At 22.6% G+C, this 25,113-nt stretch overlaps 1 protein-coding gene across 3 annotated transcripts in view; it reads left to right on the top strand.

The window, feature by feature from the left end:
- The window catches only part of LOC107163151 (uncharacterized), a 109,939-nt gene that overhangs the window by 29,442 nt on the left and 55,384 nt on the right, over positions 1 to 25,113 (top strand). For 2 of the 3 annotated variants that reach the window (XM_015510411.2, XM_015510410.2), the window contains exons 3-4: positions 12,937 to 13,074; positions 24,567 to 24,701. In XM_015510411.2, coding sequence (XP_015365897.2) covers positions 12,937 to 13,074; positions 24,567 to 24,701 — 273 coding nt within the window. The remainder of the gene's footprint in view (positions 1 to 12,936; positions 13,075 to 24,566; positions 24,702 to 25,113) is intronic. The other variant, XM_089225913.1, reaches the window with a different exon arrangement.

The raw sequence follows: 25,113 nt of genomic DNA, 5'->3' as shown, positions 1-25,113 counted from the left end.
ATCATAAATGTGTCAAAATGGAAATTATAAAAATACACACACTTATCTTAAATAAAAAAAAAGTTTATAGTTTTGAATATTCATTTTTTATAATATAATAACAGTTTTACCTGTATAAAAATTATATAACATAAAATAAAAAGAGTATATTTAAAGTATATTTTTGATTGGGCAACTCAAATCTTTAAAAAATAATTCTTTTTCTACAATATTAAGCATTATAACTAGGTGCTATTTTATATTCAATACAATTAGTTTTGAACTACATGCATTTTTACTTCTAAGCTTAGTAAATTATTTTCATATTTTCTATGGTTTACTAGAGTTTAACTTTACTCTTAGTATACAGGGTGTCCCGCGAGGATTTACCCATTGCGATATCTCACGAAATAATGGATATATCAAAATTCTGGTTTTATAATAAGATTCACAAGGAACTACAATTATTTCATTTTTTAAATTATTTTTATGTATTTATAAAAATTTAAAAAATATATTTTTTTATTTAATTATTTACAAAAAAATTAAAGATAGCCATTTTGTAGAGTTTATTTTTCTAAAAATATTGACGTTTCAAAATTTTATTTTCATTAATTTCCTGATTGTTAATATTTTTTCTAGTTGATATTAAAAAAAAAAACGGATTTTTTAATGTCGAACAAATTACTCACTTAGTAATGATAGAAATCTTAATAAGCTCTATGAGTAAATCTAACAAAAAAATGTAGTGCTATATAGGTTTTCGTTAAATTAATTGCATTTATTAACATTTGGCTCTCGTATGTTTTGTCTCAATCTTACAAACATACTACATTTCAAATTTTAAGTTAATAATAATCCATTTGAATTGGATTTTTTTAGAATTAAAGTAAATTTATACATTATAAAATATAAAGATGAAATTATCAACAAGGGTAGAATAAGATCTACTAGTATATACTAGTTTAAAACAAAATAATATTTATTTTTTATTTTTATTATTATTTAATAAAATGTTAAGTAGTATAAATACAATTCACCGCAAGATGTTTGTTGCACCACTTGTCTATGATTAATTATAAGTATTGGTAAATTTTTTCAAAAAATCATTCTAATACAAAATTAATTACGATTTATATTTACTTATTATTAAAATCAGTTTTAAAATTAGGTTTTGCATGTGATAGTTAAGATCGAGTTCAATGAACCTATTAAACTACAAACTAAAGTGTTGTATTTATTGTTTAGTTATAAAATAAAGTAAAAATAAGTTAATTTAATCAATACAATTATTGATTTCTGATTGATGCATTATGATAATATTTCGAAAAATATTCATAAAATAATTGATAACAAATTATAGACCATGAATTTGTTTGTATCATTATTTGTGATAATTTAAAATAGATACATAATAAAGTTATATATGCATATAAATATTTTTAAAGCAGTATAAATATATAGTAGGTATCGAATTGTATATTTAACAAAAATTAATTACATTTTTTTTAAATATATATTAAAGTATATGTGAGTAGTTTGATACAATATTATTCCTGTTTTATTTATATTTTCTTAATTTGCTTATATTCATAAAGTAAATTTCAAAACATTAAATTGAATTAAACGTTAGATATAAATACCCATAGTTCAGGTATTCAGTCATAAACTTATTATTTTAAAACATTTAATACATTTTCTGTTTATTGAAATAAATAATTTAACAGAAAGCAACACAACTTAGAACGGACATCTTTATTGCTAAGATAAATATCTTTAAAAAATTATGTCGAATAATTAATTTTAATATTCAATTCTTTCTTTCTTTCTTGAATTTTATTTATGTGTGGTTTTGATGGACGTTATTTCATAATATTTACGCTTCATTATATTATATCATATAATAGTTATCCTTTTCATCACACTTGGTATTTATGTTTGCATATTAATTTAATTACTTATGTATTAAACGATAGCTGATGGTAGTCAGGGTTGGGCAAGTTACCCAATTTATTGTAACTGGTTATAAGATACAAGTTACTCTAAAACTGTGTAACTAGTTACAAGATACTAGATACTTTTATGTTGTGTAACTGGATACAAGTTACAGTTATGCAACTAAGTTACATTTAAATTTAAAAAGTTACATTTATAAGTAGAATATGCTTGTAATTATTTATTTATTTATTATAATTAACACATAAAGCAGAAGAACAGAGATTTGTATTAAATTTTACAAATAATATTTTTATTGCAACATAATTATTTAAAACTGATAATGACTTATTTTAATATATTTTCCATGGAGAGTTAATTACTCATGTGGTTCGGCGTTTAAAAAAAAAAACTATCCCGGAATCCCAATCCCAATTCCAATACCAATTATGATCAGTTATCAACAATATGTCAACGCCGAACACCAGTACATCACCCAATATCATGTTCCAAAACAGACGATTACAGGTTTGATAAGGTCTGCCTATAATATACGATTACTACTAAAGATAGTATTAATCGTGCTATAATAAATAATATAATACCTAATAAGTAGTTAATATTATTGTACTTTTGTACATAATATATTAATATTATGTACTGCAGTCTGCAATGTAACTTTGATATCAAGTTACAGGAAAATGAGTAACTAGTTACAAGTTACAAGTTAAATTGGAAATGAATAACTTGTTACAAGTTACAAGTTACAAAAGTAACCGGGTTACGTAACTTTGATACATATGTAACTGATTACTGCCCATCCCTGGTGGTAGTACAAATTACTAGTTGGTGGCCTGGTGTGGTATAGTTTTTGGCCTCAGTTATGTGTTGTGAGGTCAAACATCAGCCCTTGTCACTAGTTCCTATAGTTCTATATATATATAGGCGAAATATACACATGTTTTAACAGACCGTACCCTCTGCCAAAGTTAAAAAACCTATCATAGAATAAAACCTTAAATAACCTTCAGGCTAATGACCACAAATGTTGAAACCTCTTCTCAATAAAAAGAAATACTTATTGCCGCATTAAATAACAGGCTCAGGTTTTAAGTTGTTCAGAATTTTAACTTATTTTCTTAACAGCATAAATAAATTTTATTGTTAGATAGATATATAATTACTATTATTGATCATGTGAAATAAATGACGATAATGTCTTTAAAAATAAATTTTATTTTTATTTATCATGTTGTAAATACTTAATATGTTATTATTAAATTGGTGAATTATTATTTTAGATTCTAAGTGAAGCTTAGTACTGGATTTACAATAGTGTGTGTCTGACGTAATCTCTAAGAACAGTAAAAACCTTCAAATTTTCAATTAATAAAACGCTGAAAAATCTTAAATAATTACACAACATAAGTTTTTGAAAAAATCAAATTTTTAACTGTAACTCAAAAAATATTATGAGTTGAGACTTAAAATTTTTTTCAAATACTTATTTAAGATTAAAATCTACAAAATATTTCGATTATGATATTAACTATTTACTTATACCACAATTAATGTTCTATACGGTTAAGTCACTCAACCATGAATTATTAAATATAAATCAATAAATACAATAATTTATGATGGTATATATTATTATTTATGTATAATAATAGTCACCTAAAATAATTTTGTCAAATGTTAGTTTAATTATATTATAAATATAAAAATTAATCACATAATTTAACTTTTTTGTTTATCATTGTTTATTATATTAATTCATAAAATATATTTTAAAAAAACATTGTTTTAAGGTAATCAATAACACTTTCATAATAATAATTGATTCAATATTGAAACACAGAAGTTATTTAATTTTTTTTTTTTTCATTGTTTTATATTATACATACTATATGATTTTGATGTATATGGTAAAATAACATTTTGTTTGATGTTTTATAACTATTAAAATAATATTTATATCATTAGTTAGTTAAATGCATTAGGTATTATAGCGTTTGTCCATAGAAAAAATAAATTCAAAAAGCTGTCATTAACATTTTTTGCTCTTGGCAAATGAGTGACCTAATTCTTACCTTTCGCTGTTCGTGTAAAATATTATACTATACTTGGTTGCATACAGCGTGTTTTTGACCGTGCGTGCTAATATTGTCCAAAACAAAAGCAGCTTTCAAAATTTCAAAGGAAATGTTCACTCATAAATCGTAATTTGTAAAATAAAATGGATAGAAATGTATTAAATGCACTGGTTACAAATTATCGAGCACTGTTTGAAGTAATCAATAGAACATTGTATTATTTAGAAATATACATTTTTTTTATTTAAAAAATAAACAATACGCTTATATTAATTGACAATTGATAGAAGTTAGTTTTTGGAATTTACATTGTCATAGTTTATTGATCCATGCCAATAATATAGTTTTTACTCAACATCTTGACTAGCATTAATTAATTTAATAATACGTAATATAATCTATATCATGTAAATAAATTTAATACTTAAAATCTGTTTCATATAACTAATCAGAGCATTTGTTATCATTTAACTTAATTTAACAGTTTCGTTACTTTAAAAATATTTTAATATTTTAATTATTATGTTATAATGTTAAAACTATTATTTAAACTTAAAAATATCCATAGATTTATATAACCTTAGGCTAGGAATATCTTACGTTTAAGAAAAAAAAAAAACAGTTTCGTTAGAAATATATTGTTTTAATATCATTAAATAGTTCTTGTGATTTGATGTAAACGCAAAAATAATGGTATAATGGTTTTAGGTTAGTAAAAAAGGGTAAATGGTTTTAATAGATCGATTTAATGATTAAAAGTGTTTTGAAACTTAATAATAAATGTTTCCCAAATTTAAGCTGACTAGTGCTCTCCATTGATCTGAAGGTTGGAGGTTACTCTGAAACTTTAAAAGACATTTAACAAAAAAATATAATATCCAATCTTATTCTTTTAGGTAGTTGCTTCATAATTCAATTATAAGCAGAATGATTGATTTACCTTCAGCTACAGATATTTTCTAACTACTTTATCGGCGAACTTTCATAACTTTTAACGTGACCTATTGATATTTTGATGGCCAACTTTAAAAGTGGTTTCAACATATTTTACAATGTATATTATGTAAGAAAGGGAAATTTCAACAAAAAAGGCACTTTTGAAATGTATCCCAAATGAACTTAACAATGTAGATTAATAATGCATTTTCGTTATGAATTGAATTCCAAGTACACACAAACTAGGAATGTTGTAGTAACAATGAGAATAATTTTTGTATTTTAGTTACATATTAAATTTGTCACTTTATTTTTAGTTACATACATATAATAATAAAAGTACTATTTATTATATCATTCAATTATTCTTGTCCTAATAATTTAGTTAAAAGCTCACAAATTTATATCAGAATATTTAAAATAACAAATGTGTAAATTTAAATTTAAGTTTCATGTAAAATTATAATAATCATAAGAAACTTAATGAACAATTCGCTGTTAAAAAAAATCATCGTACCTACGTAGTATATAGTAAGTTTAAATTTCCTAAACAAATGAAAAAAAAAAATAGGATTAAGTGAAAAATAGAGATACAAAAAGTATATAAAACGAGATAAGTGCAGGGTGGTCAAAGATCCGTCACAAACAAATGAAGAGACTACTCATCGTTATAAGCAGTGATAGTAATCTTTAAGAAATATGCCACGCAGTGTTACAGATATAATCATATATAATAACATGTAGAATGTATCAATCGATCATTTATATATAATATTATGTAGAACTTATATACTATATTTATTATAATATGTGTATCCGTGTATATTCAAGTATTCATAGTCTTTGAGATTGTTTAGTGATATAATTTCCTTTATTCTTGGCGCTTGTGCGTGTTATTATTCTACTATTGCTTATTATTATGAGTCTCGTGTATATATTTATAATGTATATGCTATATATTATGTTCTTAAAGCACTTATCTTGATTTAACTAGTACTGTCTGGGATATGATATCATTATAATTCCAGAGATGTCTTAATATTGTAGTGTTTGATGCTCGATATCAATACGACATGCGTATATCGTAATTCGATTTAAATTGGGTGTGTACGATAAATTGCACTTGTAAATATTATATAGATTTACACTAGTAAGTTAATTTATATATTTAGATGTGCTCTATGTCATAATTTTGAATATTATAATTAGGTAAGGTTTAGTAAGTTGAACACCGTTTTCATACACTAGCTAGTATTTATGTAATTTATTGTTAATGGATATTGAGTCATTGTTAATTATAATATGATTCTTGAAGAATAAAACTTAATTTATATTTAAAATTATGTATTCTAACAATAAGGTACAACTTCTCGTTAGGAAATGACTGAAGTTTGAAACTGCACCATAATATTTATGAAGAATATAATTTGTATATTAATATATTCTAGACTAAATGGTTATGGTACTAATAGTAAATCGAAGGAATTAAGATATTCAGACACTAACTACTTAATTTAATGTGCTTTGAGTTTTTAGTAAATGTTAAAAATCAATGTAACTTGTTTTTTAAAATTATTGAAGGCATTAAACTTATTATATTTAATTTAGCGCAAATCAACTTGTTGTCCGTGCATAATAATGATTATGTTACTTAGACTACTATACCACTAATTTGACTAATTTATCAATTATAATATAGTTATATGTTCTATATAACAATATAATATAAATATATAACAACTATAATATGATAAATACTAAACATGAAATTTAAACTTTATATAAATAAATATAAATATGGATACTAGATATAATAGGTTTGATTGATTGTCAAATAATGCAATAATTATGTTTTGTGAGTAGTGCCAAAATAGTTAATTCTATGAGCTATGATCATATCTGGCATTTGATTAACCCAGCAAGTTCAAATATGAGCGATTTTAAATACTCACTCAAATGAAAAATAGATGTTAGCATGGACCAGCGAAAGAATTTGTTGTTGATATTAAAACAATAAAAACTGGCCTATTAAATTTATTTTTATTTTTTAATGTTACATAATAAATACATCATATTAAATTATAGTTATAACATATCATATACAACTCAATATCAGAAAAAAAAGTTTTTATTGTATTAACATTGTCTGCATCGGACAATAGAGAAATACAAATATTAATTACAGTACAAGTAGTTACTACATATGATATTGTATGGGTTTATTTTTAAATTTGTAACCACAAAATATACTTCAATTTTTGATTATTCTGAATTTCTGAATCGTGATTGTTCATTGTTAGTTTTTTATAACAATGTGATAACTTAGTCCCGTATACATTTGTGCTTTGAAATAGTTTGATTATGGCAACTCAAAAATTCCATTGTGTTATTAAAATTTAAAATAAACATTCATATAATATGCAGAGATATTTCAGGTCATGATTCGATTTGATATTAAATTATATTATTGCCTATGTGGCAGATAAGAACGGGCGTTCGATGCCAGAATAGTAGTTACAACAATGATTGTTAAAAATGGACAATGGATTTAGATTTTAATATAAGATGGACTAGTAAAATATTATAACGCTATTTGTAACAAAACATCAAAATACACAGGTGAATTTAATATCCAATTGTATTGCAATTAAAAATAATAGTATGCACAATTTTTTAATCAAGTCAACATGTTCACCTGGATAAATGGAAATAGCGTAACGAAGATGGATATTTATCAATTTTTGATAAATATAGATCTTAGTAAATATACCTAGTATTTGAAAATGTCATGCAATACTAGGGCTCGGATGTTTATGAAATTGCATATTATTTTCTATTTATTCAATTTAATGTTAACCTAGGTACAAATTTAATTCATGTTTTACTGAATCAAATAATACTATTTTTATTTTACATATTTTTGTGTTTTTATTGGCTAAAAATACATATTTTATAATTTTATTTATTTATATTAGAGTAGATTTAAGTGCATAAACATTCAAGCCCCAGTTATCACGTATCGGTTCTTATACGAAAGCATTGGCGATTATGATGTTGGAGGTCATGTGGCTTTACAATATAAAGCTATTATAACGATAACTATTACCTAACTAATTCCGAAAAACCATTATACTGCCATTACTGTCAATATTTTCCGTGTTCTATAAAAAAATATCAGGTGGGTAATGACTGATATCGTTAAAATGGTTGATTGGAAAATGTCATGGCTATCACATAGGTATTGCATAATACATTTAGTAATGTATGCCTATCTTCTTACTGCAGTACGTATTATTTCGTTAAAATAGATTTGAATAGAATTCGAAGTGAATTTAATAAAGTGATTTTAAAAAAAATATATTTAATTTTTTATTAATTATTGATCATTGGTTATTTATTAGTGTAATAGCAGGGTAATTAATAATTGTGACAGATTAAATTAAAATATCTAAGAAAAATATATATGGCTTATTTGCCTGATATCGTTAGGAAATGTTAACATGAACTAGGTAATGATACCAATTCATTCCGCTATTAGGAATTGTCATCATTTCCTAAATGTCAACATTTCCGGTAACATATATATTATATATTTTAAATAAGTTCTATTTTTATGTATAATTGTCATAAACTCGTAGTTTATTTTCACAAGTGTATTAATAATAAGGAAAACAATCACCTAATAGTGATTATTTTCTTTGGTTAGGTTATTGATAAATCATCATTGTTAATATTTGTATTAGAAAAAATTTCAATGTTTCACGTTTTTGTAAAATATTTCATATTTCAAGCACTAAATATATTTAGTGTATTTTTATACAAATAGACTTATAGACAATAGTCTTATGTAACCTTCCACTGGAATATTTAAAATGTAAATATTGACCTCTAAAAAGTATAACTTTCTTCAAAATAATTATTTATTTCTAAGTTATAGAAGGTAATACAGATGTTATACCTGATATTTACGATTTAATAGGGCATACTTACTTAGTTTATATGACATTAAACATTTTCATGCTTATATTAAAAGTAAAACTTTACTCAAAAGCCTTTGTTAATTCGTAATTTATTAAAATATAATGAACTAATTAGTTAATAATATCCTTTAATAATAACGGTATATTCTATTTTCAGATTAAAAACTTTTCATTATTATTATTATTTTTATTGCATTATTATTTTGACACGTTTTTAATATATTCTTATTTGAGGGTAAATATTCTGCGAACGCTTCTCTCCCGTGTAGCAATATCACAAAAAATAATATTTTATTATTTGACTAGACTAAATATTATATTTAACTATCTAGGACTTATTTTTGTAATATAGATCATTATTATTATTTCAATGTTGTAGTTTTATGTATTAGAATTAAGGTTTTTGAATTAGAAATATATTTTTTTAATCTTCTTAAATAGACTATGAAAATGTTTTATTTATTTTATAATATTATGTTTCCTAATATATTGTAATTATACATTTATTAATTAATAATTGTTACACATATCAATCATTAACAATTAATGATTTATCAAAGTTGATAGTAGTGGTTCTGGAATAATCTTGTTAATGGTGTTTAAAGTTTTAACTAATTTTGAATTGAAAAACTAAATACTACTTCTGAAATAATCATTAAATAATATATTTTTTTAAATATAAATAAATGTTTATTTTCATATAAAATGTCATGTGTTATAATTTTCCGAGTTTGTGACTTATGGCGTAATTACTTCATGAGTTATAAATATGTATAAAGCAACGAATACATTGCATTAACGGTTTGTCTTTGTGTCATACAATAAACATGGGCACTTTTAAACATTTATAACTTTCCTTTTTAAGTTTTATTTTTTATTTTTCATATAAATTAAATATATCAAGAAAATACATTTAAACAAAATTTAAAACCATGATGTAATATTACTATTTATTTTGTTTTGTCTTAAAAACATATAACCTTATGAATTACAAATTATGCTCACATCTAATCCATTAATAATGAATTTATTAAAATTCTGATCTTCAGAATTTTCAGATGTAACTTAAAAGACTATAGTATTTTAAAATGCTTGAGTTTATTTTTTATGGAATTTCATAATATGGTTATAAACAAATCTTGTTTTTTAAATCAGAACTTCACTTTTTTACTTTAAACTATTTATTGGATATTTTTTCCGTCCATAATCCTTATTTCACTAAGTTCAATTACTCAAAACAACACGTTCGAATTTTGATTTTAACGCTTCAACATTTTCTGAAAAATTAACCGATGAATAATTTTTGGTTGAATAGTGGATTTTTATATTTTTAAAACAAAGAAAGTATCTTATCTCTATAGAAAACTCCTTAAGAAGTAAGTACAACAAATTTATAATATTTTTAAATAATATGGTCCTTAAAAATTCCAAAAACTATATCTTGAATAACTACATCATTGGAGAATCACGCTGTATAATATATTCAATATAAAATACAATAGAATATTATTCAAGATATGGATATATTTATGAAATGAATGTACGTTTCTAGAAAAGAAAGAATTCACTTAGTGCATATGCGACATACTATACAATATTCAATGATATAAGCGTAAAGAAGTTAAAAGAAGCTTTATACATGATTATCATGATGTATATTTTAGAGAAAACGCTACGAAACGTTGTTGACAAGTGAATGTATTAGGTGCTTTTACTTTACAATAGATAAGAACTCTAAAGAAATATGATATTACGCTAATCGGGTATAACGATGGTTTATACATCATTGTGTGAGAAGATTACTGTATAAATTACACAGTGTTTGTTTATTAAGTTCATCATTATGCTATAGTTCATGGTACTATGTTTAACATGGTCACCAGGAGATAACTAAATTTAATGTTTTATAAGCTATTATGCACACATAAATATGGGGTATCTGCAATACAAACCGATGGTAAAGATTGATGTAGGATTAATTTTACCTGATGAACATAAATATAAATACTGCATTTAAAATATATATTGTAATGACGCACGTTTATAATATATTATGTTCTGCCAAACGTCATAAACAAACTACACTTTACCTATATTAATTCTATAAGTATTAAAAACTTTAAATAATTACCTAAAGAATAACATGTTTTTAAACTTTAAACTTAGAATGAATCACAGTTGCTAAAAAATTATTCTGAGAATTCCCCAATTAGCTATAATATATTATAATATGTTATTTATTAAATACTATGTAGTTAATAATAAATTATAAATGACTTCTAATATTATTATTATTTATTTTACTGAGTTTAAGTTTGAAGTTAAAAGTTTAAGAATTATTCAAATGAAAATGGATAACATACATTTTTAAATGAAATAATTTCATATTTTATGTTTTATTTAAATGTCAAAGGACTCTTTGGGGTCAAACATGTAACCAGTAATTTATAGTTATAACTTTATGCATTAAACATTATTTTTCTTAAAATATTCAATCAAATAATTTTTGAGCTTAGAAAATTATGCACGTGTTATTATTAGCATGGATAATAAATGGAAAATTTCAGAAACCAGGAATGGTTAGCACAGGCACCCACAGAAATGTTTCAAGGAAGATTAAATGTGATTTAAAAGATGAATGACGATACTTTTATAAAGAAAAATCTTAGCTTTATTATATTACTATTATACCATAATGAATAGGTTTAAAATATACAAATTATATATTATTACATTATTACGTTATTATAAAATAAATGTTTTGGGAAACGGAATAAAAAACATAAGAGTGGGTAGGGATTTTAGCATCTTTGGGGTGTGCTTGATTGTTAGTGTGGTTGAAGAATCCTCAATGACACAAATTCGATATTACTTTACAATGGGTAATAGTACAGTCAAATAATAAAATTTACTTTGTTTTCAATATGACTAATAATTTATTAGTATATTAATTGATCTTAACTGTGCTAGAAAAATATGAAGAATTAAAAAATTCCACTTCTTATGCACTTGCACTTCTATGACGTGTTCTGTTTATAATAAAATACAGGTAAACGATAAACGTGTACAAGTATTATATTATTATGTAATGTGTAATGATACTTAAAACTTTTGTAAAGTAGTCGTTCGATATTCACTTTATAAATTTATAAATTTGAATAAAAAAATGTTTATTATTTTGATCAGTAGGTACTATTGTTCAATTAATATTAATATTATGTTTTTGTTTTCATTTGACAATTTAAATATATATTTTTTTTTTTTTTGAAATCCAATTAAATATTAATTTATGCTTTAAGTAATATAATCAGTTTTTGTAGTTATTTGTTCGCTTGACTTTTGTTAAATTTCCATGGATCGATTATTTCGGTATTATCAAGTTTCACCGCAAATACCGTGTTTGACGAGTTTTGGTTTATATTAGTAGCATACCTATGGTTAACATGACGCAAAGCAGTTTCTAACCACGTGGGACGTGACTGTAAATAACTTAGATTATATAGCTGAGTTAACTTCCCAAATTTTGTTTAAAAAATAGACAAGTATTTGTATAAATAGTATATATTATGTATACAATATTTTATGCATAATATGCAATTAAAAGTACAAATTATTATAAAATGTATTTCAAATGAATTATGCGATAACATTTTATTTTTATTTTTTTTTGTATTGATCAAATACAACTTCATCATTTAAGGCTATTATTTAAAGTTTTATCTTATTTTTATAGAAGTATGAATACTTGAAAATATAAAAATATATTCTGTTTTTTTTTTTTTCATTGATGTAAGATATTAGTTGTACTTATCAGATTTATTTATCAAACCCTGTTTCACCATGTCTTAAATTGTACATTCTATCTTTTGTTTTTTTCGTGTTATCGAGAACCAAGGAGGGGACTGCTTTTAGCATAGCTTGCTTCCTCCCAATAATATTGTACATTCTATCTACTTTAATTTAATTATCGTTACAAACAAATATATAACATTTATTTACTTTATTTTCAGATCTTATGGTCACAACAACAGTATGAGCTCAAAAGATTTAAAAGAGATTTTGTGCCAACTCGAAATGTTACAAAACACATTAGTTCAAAACAAACACTACGGTTCCCTGATCCATTATTTGTTGATCAATGGTACTTGGTGAGTTATTTTAAAACTATTTTATAAACTATTCATTTACATAATAAATATGAAACTGATTTTTCTATTTTTCAATTATTTAATATATATATATATATATATATATATATATATATATATATATATATATATATATATATATATATATATATATATACATAAGATATTAAGATGCCAAAAATTAAATTACAATATTGTATGTGATATATATATAAAGTACGCCTTTTATTTAAGAATTTGTTTGTGGTGACATTTAAAGTTGAATACTGATTGATTAACTATCTAAATTTCTTTCGTACTGTATCAAAAATTTAATGCTTATATAAGTTTGTGTAAGCGTAAGAAATAACTATGAATACTAGTTTGAAATTGTTGAAGAAATTTCCCATACATTAATGTGCTATACATCTACACTAAAATATTTTACTCAACCTATCAACAAGATTATTCACAGACAATCATCAAAAATCATTGTAGTAAACCCAATAAATTATTGGTGTTAAAACCTTAGTCAAAAATTGCATAATGCATGTATATTATAATTTTGTATAAATAATATACAAATAGGTATAATACCAAATAAAACCTATTATCTTCAATGTAAGAAAAAAATTATTAATAATAAAAAAAATTGATCATAAACTTGGTATTTATAGGATTAGTTGCATCTCCACTAATTTGCATTGCTTAGAATATTGTTTTTTTAACGCCCACACGACCTGTTTTTATAACTATGATTATTAATTTAAATTTTTTTCTGATTTGTAAATTCTTTAAAACGTAGCGGACTGTATCTTTTTTAATAATAATTCATCTAATTATTACTAATTTTTATCTATTTTCAAATGTAAAAAAAAATGTATCTTTTCAACACTAAGTAAAGATGACATACGTCAGTAATGTAACATAAAAACATAAAAAAAAAAAATGAAAAAAAATGAAAAAAAAAATGAAAAAAAAATAATATTATTTTTATACTCAATAAGAAATCAAGCTTAAAATATAGGTAGTTGATACAAATACAAAATGAGTGAATTTCTTAGTTTTTCTTTTTTAATCAGAATATTCATCGCAAGTAATTATAATCCAAAAATATATAAATATATTATTCATAGAATAATATTTATCTTCTGAATATATATATTATGTTTATGATATGCGTTATTATTATTATTATTATTTTTTTTTTTTTGTTAAAAATATAATAAAATTATTACTTTGATGTTGTTTTCTTTTTTAAATCAAGCAGCAAAAATTACTTATTAAAAATAATATCAGTTTAGACGATAATATTATACTATACCTACAAAACTAATACGTTTTTTGTCAGATATATTCATTATGTATAAAAAAAATAAAGTAACTCATTATATATGACCCTCTACAAAAATAAGACCTTTTATTTCTTAAAAAAAAATTGATTTGTTTTTAGTGTCTATTATAATAGACACTAATTAGTGGTATTCTTTTTTAAAATTGTAAAGTTTAAATGTAGCTATTTCCTGTGAAATTGAAATTATTATTATTATTATTTTTTATAAATTACTTAACAGGTTTAATCGTGCATTAGTTTTACCTGGCATATAGCACGACTATAAATTGTAATAATTCAGTCATAGAAAACAACATCAATTTTACAACTTTTAGATTATATAATATTCAAACTCATAAACAAACCTAAACATTTTCATAACAATTTTTTTAAGAATTAATTTAGATTCACCTAGATAAATTATCAATTTTTAATAACTAAAAATGTATTTTGGTGGTCTGATAAAATTTTAAATTTGAATTTATTTACTATATATTAGTGAAGTAAGAACAATCCCAATTTTTAATTAATAAGAATAATAAAATAATGTGCCATTACTCTATTTTAAACATTTTATATTCTTAGAGATAATAATTTCATGATTTTTTTAGTTATTTAAAATCATATTTTTCAATTTATTCAAGTTAACAATCAATGTAAAAAAAAAAAAAAAATATAAAAAAATATAAATGATTCTTAAATGTATTGCTAAACTTAATAATAATAATAAGTATAATGTTAGAGTTGGTACTTTTAAAGTCATAAAACATAAAAATAACAAACCTACAGAAATATTGATAGTTTTGATATAATATGAATAAAATAAATATAAATTATTAAAATATAGTGGATATTCGAGTAAACTAAATTAGTGTACCAAATATATAACCATTTATTTTTATTAATTTACATGACTTTATAATTATTACTCGAATAAAATTTCACGAAATATAAACAATAAAAGAAACATTTGTTTGGTCAACTAATATATACCTAGTAATATACATATTACATATAAAAGATTCATTTTAAATTGTTACACTTTTTGTTTCTGAAATATTTATGTTCAGTAGCTATAAGTAGCTAGCTTATCTCAATCACTCAAATAACAGTTAAATTTCTTTATTTCGTTTGTATTGTTGTATTGACATACCAAATTTTTCTATAATAGAATAAAATATTTTAATCTTAGAAAATTTGTAATGACAAGTGATGAGTGATAAGACTTGTAGGCCGAATTCAAAGATATTATGGTCCCGAATTGAAGTTGAACTCAAATTTTTAAGAATACTTTGTAAAATCAAACCAAACATGTACTGAAAAATTATGTGTGGCGTTGAACATTCAGTTCAACAGCGGAATGTACTCTTACCAAACATTTTATTTTATAACAATCTGAATATATACAGGGCGTTTGAATTATTTGGGTCGCAGTATTGTGCTAAACAGTCCCCACCCGTTCCCGGTTTCAAAATGGGGAAAAAAAGGGCTTTTGAATTAAATGTGTATTTTTCGTCAATAAAATGTATAAAAGACAAATTTCAATATAAATACTGTGAAATTTTTTATTCAAAACGTTTGATGATTTTTATTTTTTAGTTTCAATAACTATTGTTAAGTTTAGATTAATTATATAATTTAGAATTTTTTGTTCGAGTTTAGGTTTGAATCAGTTTTTAAATTTAAACCAAACACATAAATTCAGTTTTTGATTTTTTGAACATTGACTAGTTTGACCATCTTCTACATAATACAGTTGTGTAAATTGATTATTATGTTTTCTGTACAAACTTTAATTTGTGTATCAATATTGCATACCCATATCGCCGCGTTACAAAATAATACATTTTTAATAATATTATTAATTATTAATGCAGACTTCTATAATTTATAGGTAGACACTTATTTTTAAGTAAATTAAAAAATAAATATTTATTTGATATCACATATTCAATTAACTAAACACGATAATTGTTAATTTAAAAAATATTTTAATCTATTCATGTAATATAATATATGTCTGAGAAATATATTTGTTAATCCATCTGACGAAATAAAATATTTTAATGTCCAATTTTGATAATGTAAATAATACATTAAGTTGTAAAAATTAACATTATTATTATTTTTTTTTTTAATGTAAATGGAACCCGTGGCAACATAGGCCATTGGTTGTGTGGTGGTACGCGCGGTAGGGGGTTATTTTTGTGTATTTTTTCGTAGGTTTTTAAGTGGGTAGGGTTGTAACACGTATTTGTATACGTGTGGCAAGGATATGTTGCTAAAAATCCCGGATGGTCACCCATCCGGGAGCTAGCAACTGTGGCCTGTACGTACGCTCAGTGTATTTTTCCGCAGATTGAGCGTACGACCGCGCCTTACATTATTATTATATTTATATTTAAAATGTATAAATTGTATAAAATAAATTAAGTGTTATATATAATTATTGCATTTTAGCCTAATTTAATTCATATTTGATAAGTAGCTAAAGATTTATTTAGAAATCTAATTTATAATACAATTTAATATTTAAAATATTCAAACTTTATTTAATTTTATATCTATATATAAAATACATAATTGTATACTCAGGAAGTAAAGTTCTTTTTTTGGTATTAAACTATTTACACATTTTTAAATTTTCGTTTACAAAATTTTAAAATATTGTGATTGCTTTATTATTTTTATTTAATGTGCATTCAAAAGTATAAAAAATAAATTTATTCTTAATATTTAACACTTTAAAAATAATTGAATCCATGTCAAAACGAATTTACTTGAATAATTAGTGGTAGAATATGTATCACTATTTCCAGTTATCCAAAACATTTTCTTGATAGTTATTGAATGATTTGTTCATGAATATTATTTTTTGTTCATTTTAATAAACTCATTCTTAATTTTATCCCCAAAGAGTATGTTATTTGGAATACATTCTGCATTGAACAGAATTATATAAAAAAAAATTCCGATTTCTCTATTTTATGTTAGAAACTAAAACAAACGTTACCCAAGCAAAAACCATTAAATTTAAATAATATGGGATTCTTATGCATAAGGTATTTCTGTATATTATTCATTGATTGCACATTATTTGAGTATGCCATGATGCCATCAATTGAAATAGGAGATGAATGGATCAGCATACTAATCAGTGAATGAATGTCTAAAACATTCCATTATTCGCAATATACAATTTCTATTTTATTTTTGAACCTATAATATTTAGTAGGTAAGCATTTTTATATCATATAAGCACAGTAAAACCAACACTGTATAAAGAACATATTTCAGAATTTGAATGTACAATTCATCCAAAATATAATGTTGTCTGATACCTACACGTCAGCACAAAAAACCATACACATACATAATACTATTACACTATCGTCTATCATAATATTATTAAATATATTAGTTTATGACTTATAAAATACACTGTGATTCTCTATATATGATTAGGTTCTTCTATATTATTCATGAAGTATAAATTATAGTTTCCTTAAAAGCTTGATTTAAAATAAAAATTTCCCTTATTGCTACTAAATTAAATTTTTTTTAATGAGTTCACATCTAAAATAAATCAAAAACCAAATTCAATCGAGTAGTTTGTGTATGACTTATTAAATTACATATACAAAGAATACTAATCATTAATCATTACCTATGATCCTTGATAATAGGTTATTAATGTAATATAGGGGATATAGTTCAAAATTAATAACAAAACAGACATAATATTTAGTCAATGCCTATATATCATAACTTAAATAAATTGTAAAATCATAACAGATTAAAATTAATTACGGTATTATTTTTATCTTATTACCTATTGATGTTTTTTAGAACAACATTATTATGTCAGCTGGTTCTTTATCGTGGTTCAAATAAATTAAATTTAACTGAATTTTAAATCAATATAATTATTTATTTTGGTATAGAAATAAATATTGGATACGTCTTGTTTAATGATTTTTGTCATAGAGATTACAACTTTTCTCACTCTAAAAATAAGTATAAAATGAGGTCAATAAATTGAATGCATCTATAACATTTTTCTTTTTGTTTGGACGAATATACTGGATGTTCGTGAGGAAACTCAAATTTCACTATGGCAATATAAATACTTTGCGAGCACTTTTCATTTGATCGCAATTTGATATTAGCAAAAAAAGAACACTCACACATTTTTAACACATTGAGATTACAAAGAAAATTATTTATTACCTAATAAGAGATATTTAATTTTATATCAACGTTAAAAGTATTACGGTTTGATAAAAAGATTTAAATATTACTTTATTATTTCATGGGATATATAATAACAATTTTTCATTAATGCTCCTAAATGCCGTACACATATTTTTACAAGTATTTAGTATAATAACGATTAATGAACAATGATTTATTAGTATTTTAAATTAAACTTACATGTATTATGTCGTTTTTAAGATTTATCTTGTTATCATAAATTATTTGTAGAAAGCTTTTTTTTTATATTATTGATTGATTAGTTAACGAAATATGTATAAAAATAAAATATAAAAAATTGTTAGAAACTATTCATATATTATGTTGTTTGTTGAAATTTGTTCTAGTGGAGAATTTCAGTTTAATAATTATATTTGTAATTATATTACTAATATTTGCAAACTAAAATAGTATTTATAAAAGACATATATTAATATATGAATGTACAACGTCTTCTTAAGTAAACATAGTACATACCTATATATTATTGAATTTACAGAAGTAATATTAATATGCGTGGAATCATAAAATAATATTATGTGTCGATATATTTATTTTATAATTATTTTTATCTAATCATTATTTTACTAATAAAACATTTTAGTTTGATTTTTTATTGAAGTCATATTGTATAAATTCCGTTTTTTTTTTTTTTTATAAGAATAGCTCAATATATTATAGATTATTAAAAAATTTCAAATCTTAGATTTAAAAAGAAAAAAATGTTATCAAAATGCAAACTTTGTATGTTAGTAAAAAAAAATTGTGACTATGTATTTCTTTTATTTTTCAACTGCTATTGTAAAAATATGTTAGAAGCCTTTTATTAAATTTTCAAGCTTTTCTACTCGACAAATACATTTTTATCAGTATTTATAGAAAAAAAAAAACTAAAAAAGTTGAAAAATTAAAATGTCAATTAACAGCTCAAAACAAATCTAAATATTTTAAAAATTGTATCAAATACAGAAAATGCTTATATAAACATTCAGTAAAAATGTCAAGTATCTGTGGTCATTTGTTTTAGAGTTACACCAAAATAAGGAAATCGCTAAAAGTGAAAATCCAATGTTGTAAAAATTTAAATTTCAAATGCTCATAAAAATTTAATTTGAATTTCCGATGGACTTTTTATTTGTGATAAAGATTGAAAAACTTGTAAGGAATCTTGTATTAAATTTTCAAATCTTAGATTTAAAAAGAAATTTTTTTATGAATTTCTAGCTTAAAATAATTTGTGAATTTTTGTAATTTTTACGTATTTTGTCAAAATTCTAACTTTGAATGCTTATAAAAATAAATTGTGAATATGAATTTCTTTTATTTTTCAACTGCTAATATTATAATAATTAACTTGTCATAAAGTCCTTGATGCAGAGAACTACAAAACAAATATGTATGCTCAAAAAATTCAAAATATCAAACACTTGGTAACAGACATTTTGAAATGTCGTGCCACAACTTTTTGAAAGTATGTGGAATTGTGTTTTAATAATAATTTAGTTGCGAAGTGTACGTCCACAATTTTAAATCGTAATAAGGTATATTTAGATAAAATACAATTATGTTATAAACGGTTACCTACTTAGATAGAATTTTTAAATGAAGGAATAGTGATTGGGCAAAAACAATTTTATTTTCTATATGTATAATATCAGTATGTTATACGTAAGGCCCAGATACAAATAATCATGTAAAATATGCAAAAACTAGACCAAACTATCTAGCTGTCCAAAACTGCAAAACTGTCCAAAACTCCTTAAAACATATCACACTCCACCCCCCCCCCCTTACAGCTTAAACAATGAATTATAATTTATCTGAATCTCGATAACCATACCATATTGTACCTTGTACTTAATAAATGAAATAAATTATGGTTTTTTTTTTATAATAATTATTACTCTAGCGAATTTGAATATCCTGTGAGATCGAATGTAGATTACGGCATCAAATTATTTTTCTCAATAAAATTATGGAAAAGAATAAAAATGGAATATTTATATTTAAATAACTTTGAATCAAAATAAATCAATTTTAAGATGATTTGTGTATAATTATTCATGAATCATTGATTGTGAGGGTTGAACGTTTGAAATATTATCCTTTGGGCTTATTCTAATATGCTAATAACTTTTTTACAAACAGCAAAATAAAATCTTTACATTGAGATTGATTTCTTTTAATATTAAAATTGAACAAAATCTATTTTGATTTAATACTTTATATATATATCTACTATACTATTAAAACTTTGTAATAATTAATTTGGAAAAAAAACTGATAATTTAATAATATACATTTCTAATATCATCTCCTTACATCATAATTATTCCATTTACATATCGTTTACAATATTTAATAAAGTGTAAAAAAAATAAAGAGTTTTTTTAAGCATGAACTTTTTTTTATAAAATATGATACCTAAACTTTGAATACACTTGATACAACTATAGCAAATTTCTGTCGTTAAAATGCATAATAAAAATAAATTTACATAATTCATAACGAAAAAATAATGTATTATCATAATATTGTTTTTATCTTAACCATATGTCACAGTTTCTACTAAAAATCTTTTTTTTAATTATATAATTTATTTTTGCACTCAAATTTATAATAAAATAAGGATAATCTACCCTATTATGGTTGTTTAAATTGAAAGTGTTTTCGATCATTGATACCTCAGGATTTTCATTAGTATTTCATCGGTGAATATCATGTCCCTTTGTATATCCATATGTATATTTAAACTTAAAATAATTACAATATTCTTTCATTTCATAAATATGTTTGATGTTGAGTGCGCCAAAAATAACACTACTCCACTTAACTACTCTAGGAATGTTAGATTTTGTGTTGTGAAACTAAATTTTAATTCATCATATGTCAAAGCCTTTTCGAATCAATCTCAGATATTATCGCATTTACTTAAATATGTTTATTTCAATAACGCTTTTCTATAGATTTTTCATCAGATTGGTGGAAAAAATGCATATATTTAAAAAAAATTATTCAAAAGTACAATCAATAATGCCTATTATACTGATCATTTTAAAATTGAAACTGCTTAAAAATTTGTGAAATTGCATTTCTAACTAAAAATTTGAATTTCAATCCTTAAAATGTATATACGTTTATTGATTTTTTAAAAAATTGACTTAAAATGCTTAAATAAACAAGTTTAAATTCTATATTTTATTTTATTTTTTGTTGAAATATCAAATATGTATATGTATATTGTATATTTCATTTTCTCATAAGTTGTAGTCCATTTATCTAACTGTATATTTCAGTTAGATTTAAAATACATTTTATTTTAAGTGATATTTTAAATAATGTTTCCAATTCAATAACAATCTTTTAATACTAATTGTTCAATGACCAATCGATTGACAGAAACTACTAAAATATAAACAAACGGTTAATTTATTTGAAGAGTATAATTGACAGTTTACTTAATCAATTAAATTGTATAACTAATTGCTTTATATGTTATTATAACTATTAATATATTGATGAGGAAAAAAATGGTCCAGTATATAAAATTGATGGATTATAGAGAAATCTAAATAATATTGATAATACATAAAAGATAATACCTATTATGGTAATTTAAAATTTAGAATAGTTCAAAAAATGGTTTTCACTTTTTTATTTTAATAATAATAAATAATCTTCCTAAATATTTAGCGGGTTCATAAAAAGTATTCGAAAAAAAAAGTCTTAAATGTATTCATTTTAGGTGGTAATGAAAATCATACAGGTTATTTATATCTTTATATTGCAATTACAATGGTTCATTCTAAATTGAATATAATATGATAATTAAAATTTTAAGTTTGATTTTATGAAACAAAATTAGTTTAATAGTTTAAAATATTATCTTGATTTCTCTTATTTATTAGAATATCTTTTTGACTGGAAAAAATATAAATATTATTATAAAAAAACAAGTTAAATTTGGCTAACTGCCTTGATTTGTTGGCACCAAAAATGAGTATTTTACATATTTATATATCACTTTTTTCCAATAAATAATTTGCACTTAATAACATCGAAATATTTAAATTTAAAAAAGTTATGTTCAAATACATCAAATTATTTAGTTTATTACCTTTTTGCAGTATTTTCTTAATGAAATAATATTACTAATGAGGTATTTATTCATATAATTGGTATATATAACAATATAACTGCTTATTAGTATTATAATAATGCCTATAGATTTACAATAATTAATTATAAAATATAATATTATCTTTTAAAAAACAATTTATAATATTGTTTAAAAAAATAAAATTTTATAAAATTTTGGCTCATTGTGTTATTAAAAAATTAAAAAAATTGAAGTAATTTTATACTTAAGATTGTAACTAAATTTTTTTCTTCACAAAATTGCCAAATACCTACAAAAACATCAACAATTACATGCCACCAAAAGTATTAGATATTGTTTTTCAAAGTAATTATGTGAAAGTAATTGAACAAATCAAGGTTATACGATTTTTAGTTAAAATTAATGTTTCTGTGTCAGTTTTAAATAAAATGCTTGTTTAATAAGATTAAAGTTTATTTATTTTGTTTAAATTATTAAATGTTCTAGCTTATAAGTCACAAAATAAGACATGATAATTCTTTATTTAAGGAGATATTTCACTTTTAAATTTATAAATCATTAGGTACTTATTTTGAGGGTATGGTGTATTTTATAACTTACCAAACAGAATGTTAGTCAAACACCAGTGATTGATAATTGCATAAAATTACACTAATGAATTAATTTTATGCAATAACCTTGCAAACTTCTACAAAAGTAGATATTTGTCTTTGGCTATTATCTAAAAGTCTTCATTTTGGATTTACGAATTATAAAAATCAACGATTTTCAAAAATAATGATTTAATTTTTTTTTCATTTAAAACAATACAACGCATAATAAATTGTATGAGTTACTACATTTGTTTTAAGTTTAAAAAGTTTCAGTGATAATTATTTAGTTTATCTGAAATAGTTATACATATATGCATAATTCGTTAATTACAAATCATAATAACATGCATTTATTTTTTATTTATAAATTTATTATCAAAAACATTGTTATATTTCGTTAATAATGTAAATAAATATTCAATTTATATACTATCTTAGAAGATTTTTTTTTTTCAATTAAAAACATTTGATGATGGTCTTATATAATTTTCTTTATGCTTTTAAATATGATTATTAGAATTTGTTTTAAGTAATAAAATTGTTATAGCATTAATACAATATTTATTTATTGTATGTTATATTGAAAATAATAATTAACTACTTACTTAGAATTTATACTATCTTTTAGTTTTACATTTTTCTTAAAATTCTTATGATTATCATGATAAAATCTGTTATAATGAATTGTTTATTATTTTTTTTTTAGTGACATCTGATTGTAAATTGTTATTACCTTCATTCTCAACATATTTTATTGTTTTATTAGCCAATAATTTGGTAAATTTATAAAAATAAAGTATCAGTCACTGGAAGCGACACTATTATGTAGGAATTTTTGGTAATTTCACGTGTACTAATAATAATAATTACAGGAATACGTAATTCTGGTATATTTTACAACACTATATTATAATGTTGCCTTTTATTGTTATTGCGAAATCCGGCTGCAAGCTATATTTATTGCTCTACGAGAACCGATGACATTACAACTGTCACTAATACATGGTTCAAAATTATTGCCACATAGGGAAATGAATCACTTGTCCAGTTGGTCCAGAATGATTACTAAAGCTTTATGTTTGACATAAATACATAAACTTGCAAGCGAATATAAGTTTAAAATGTTATTTCACTATATACACATTTATATTTAATATATATGTATAAATATATATTTATACATTTTAATACATATAGTTATATATATATTTAGAATGGAGGCGCCAAAGGAGGATTTGATATGAATATAGGACCAGCCTGGCAAAAAGGATACACAGGAAAAGGAGTTGTTGTGTCCATACTCGATGATGGTATACAAACAAATCATCCAGATTTAGCTATGAATTACGTAAGCTTTTTTTGACACATATTAAACATATATTATTATGTATAACAGTTTATAAATTCAATTGCTTTGGTGGGAACACTGCAGATATTGTAATTATAATAAATATCAAAATAATGCATGCTTAGTGTAAAAATACAATATACAATAATAAAATAATATTTAAATATTCATTTTAAATCATGAACATGTTCATTTTAAGAACAAATTTAATTTAAATATCGATTTCGACTCAATTTGGACAGAACTTTTTAATATTTATAATATGTATAGTGAATCTAATACTTTAATTCAAAATTTAAGTTCCAAATTAATATATGTTTGGACATCAAAATAATTAAATAAGTATTTTTCTATAGAACATATCAACAATTTTTAATTCTAAACAAAAAATGTATTTCGTACTATTCTGAAA

Source organism: Diuraphis noxia, unplaced genomic scaffold (genome assembly GCF_037042655.1).
Source record: "Diuraphis noxia isolate RWA-SAM2 unplaced genomic scaffold, SU_Dnox_SAM2 contig0004, whole genome shotgun sequence".
NCBI classification, from domain to species: Eukaryota; Metazoa; Arthropoda; class Insecta; order Hemiptera; family Aphididae; genus Diuraphis; species Diuraphis noxia.
The sequence above is the reverse complement of the archived record's forward strand: the minus strand, read 5'-3'. Positions and strand labels throughout refer to the sequence as shown.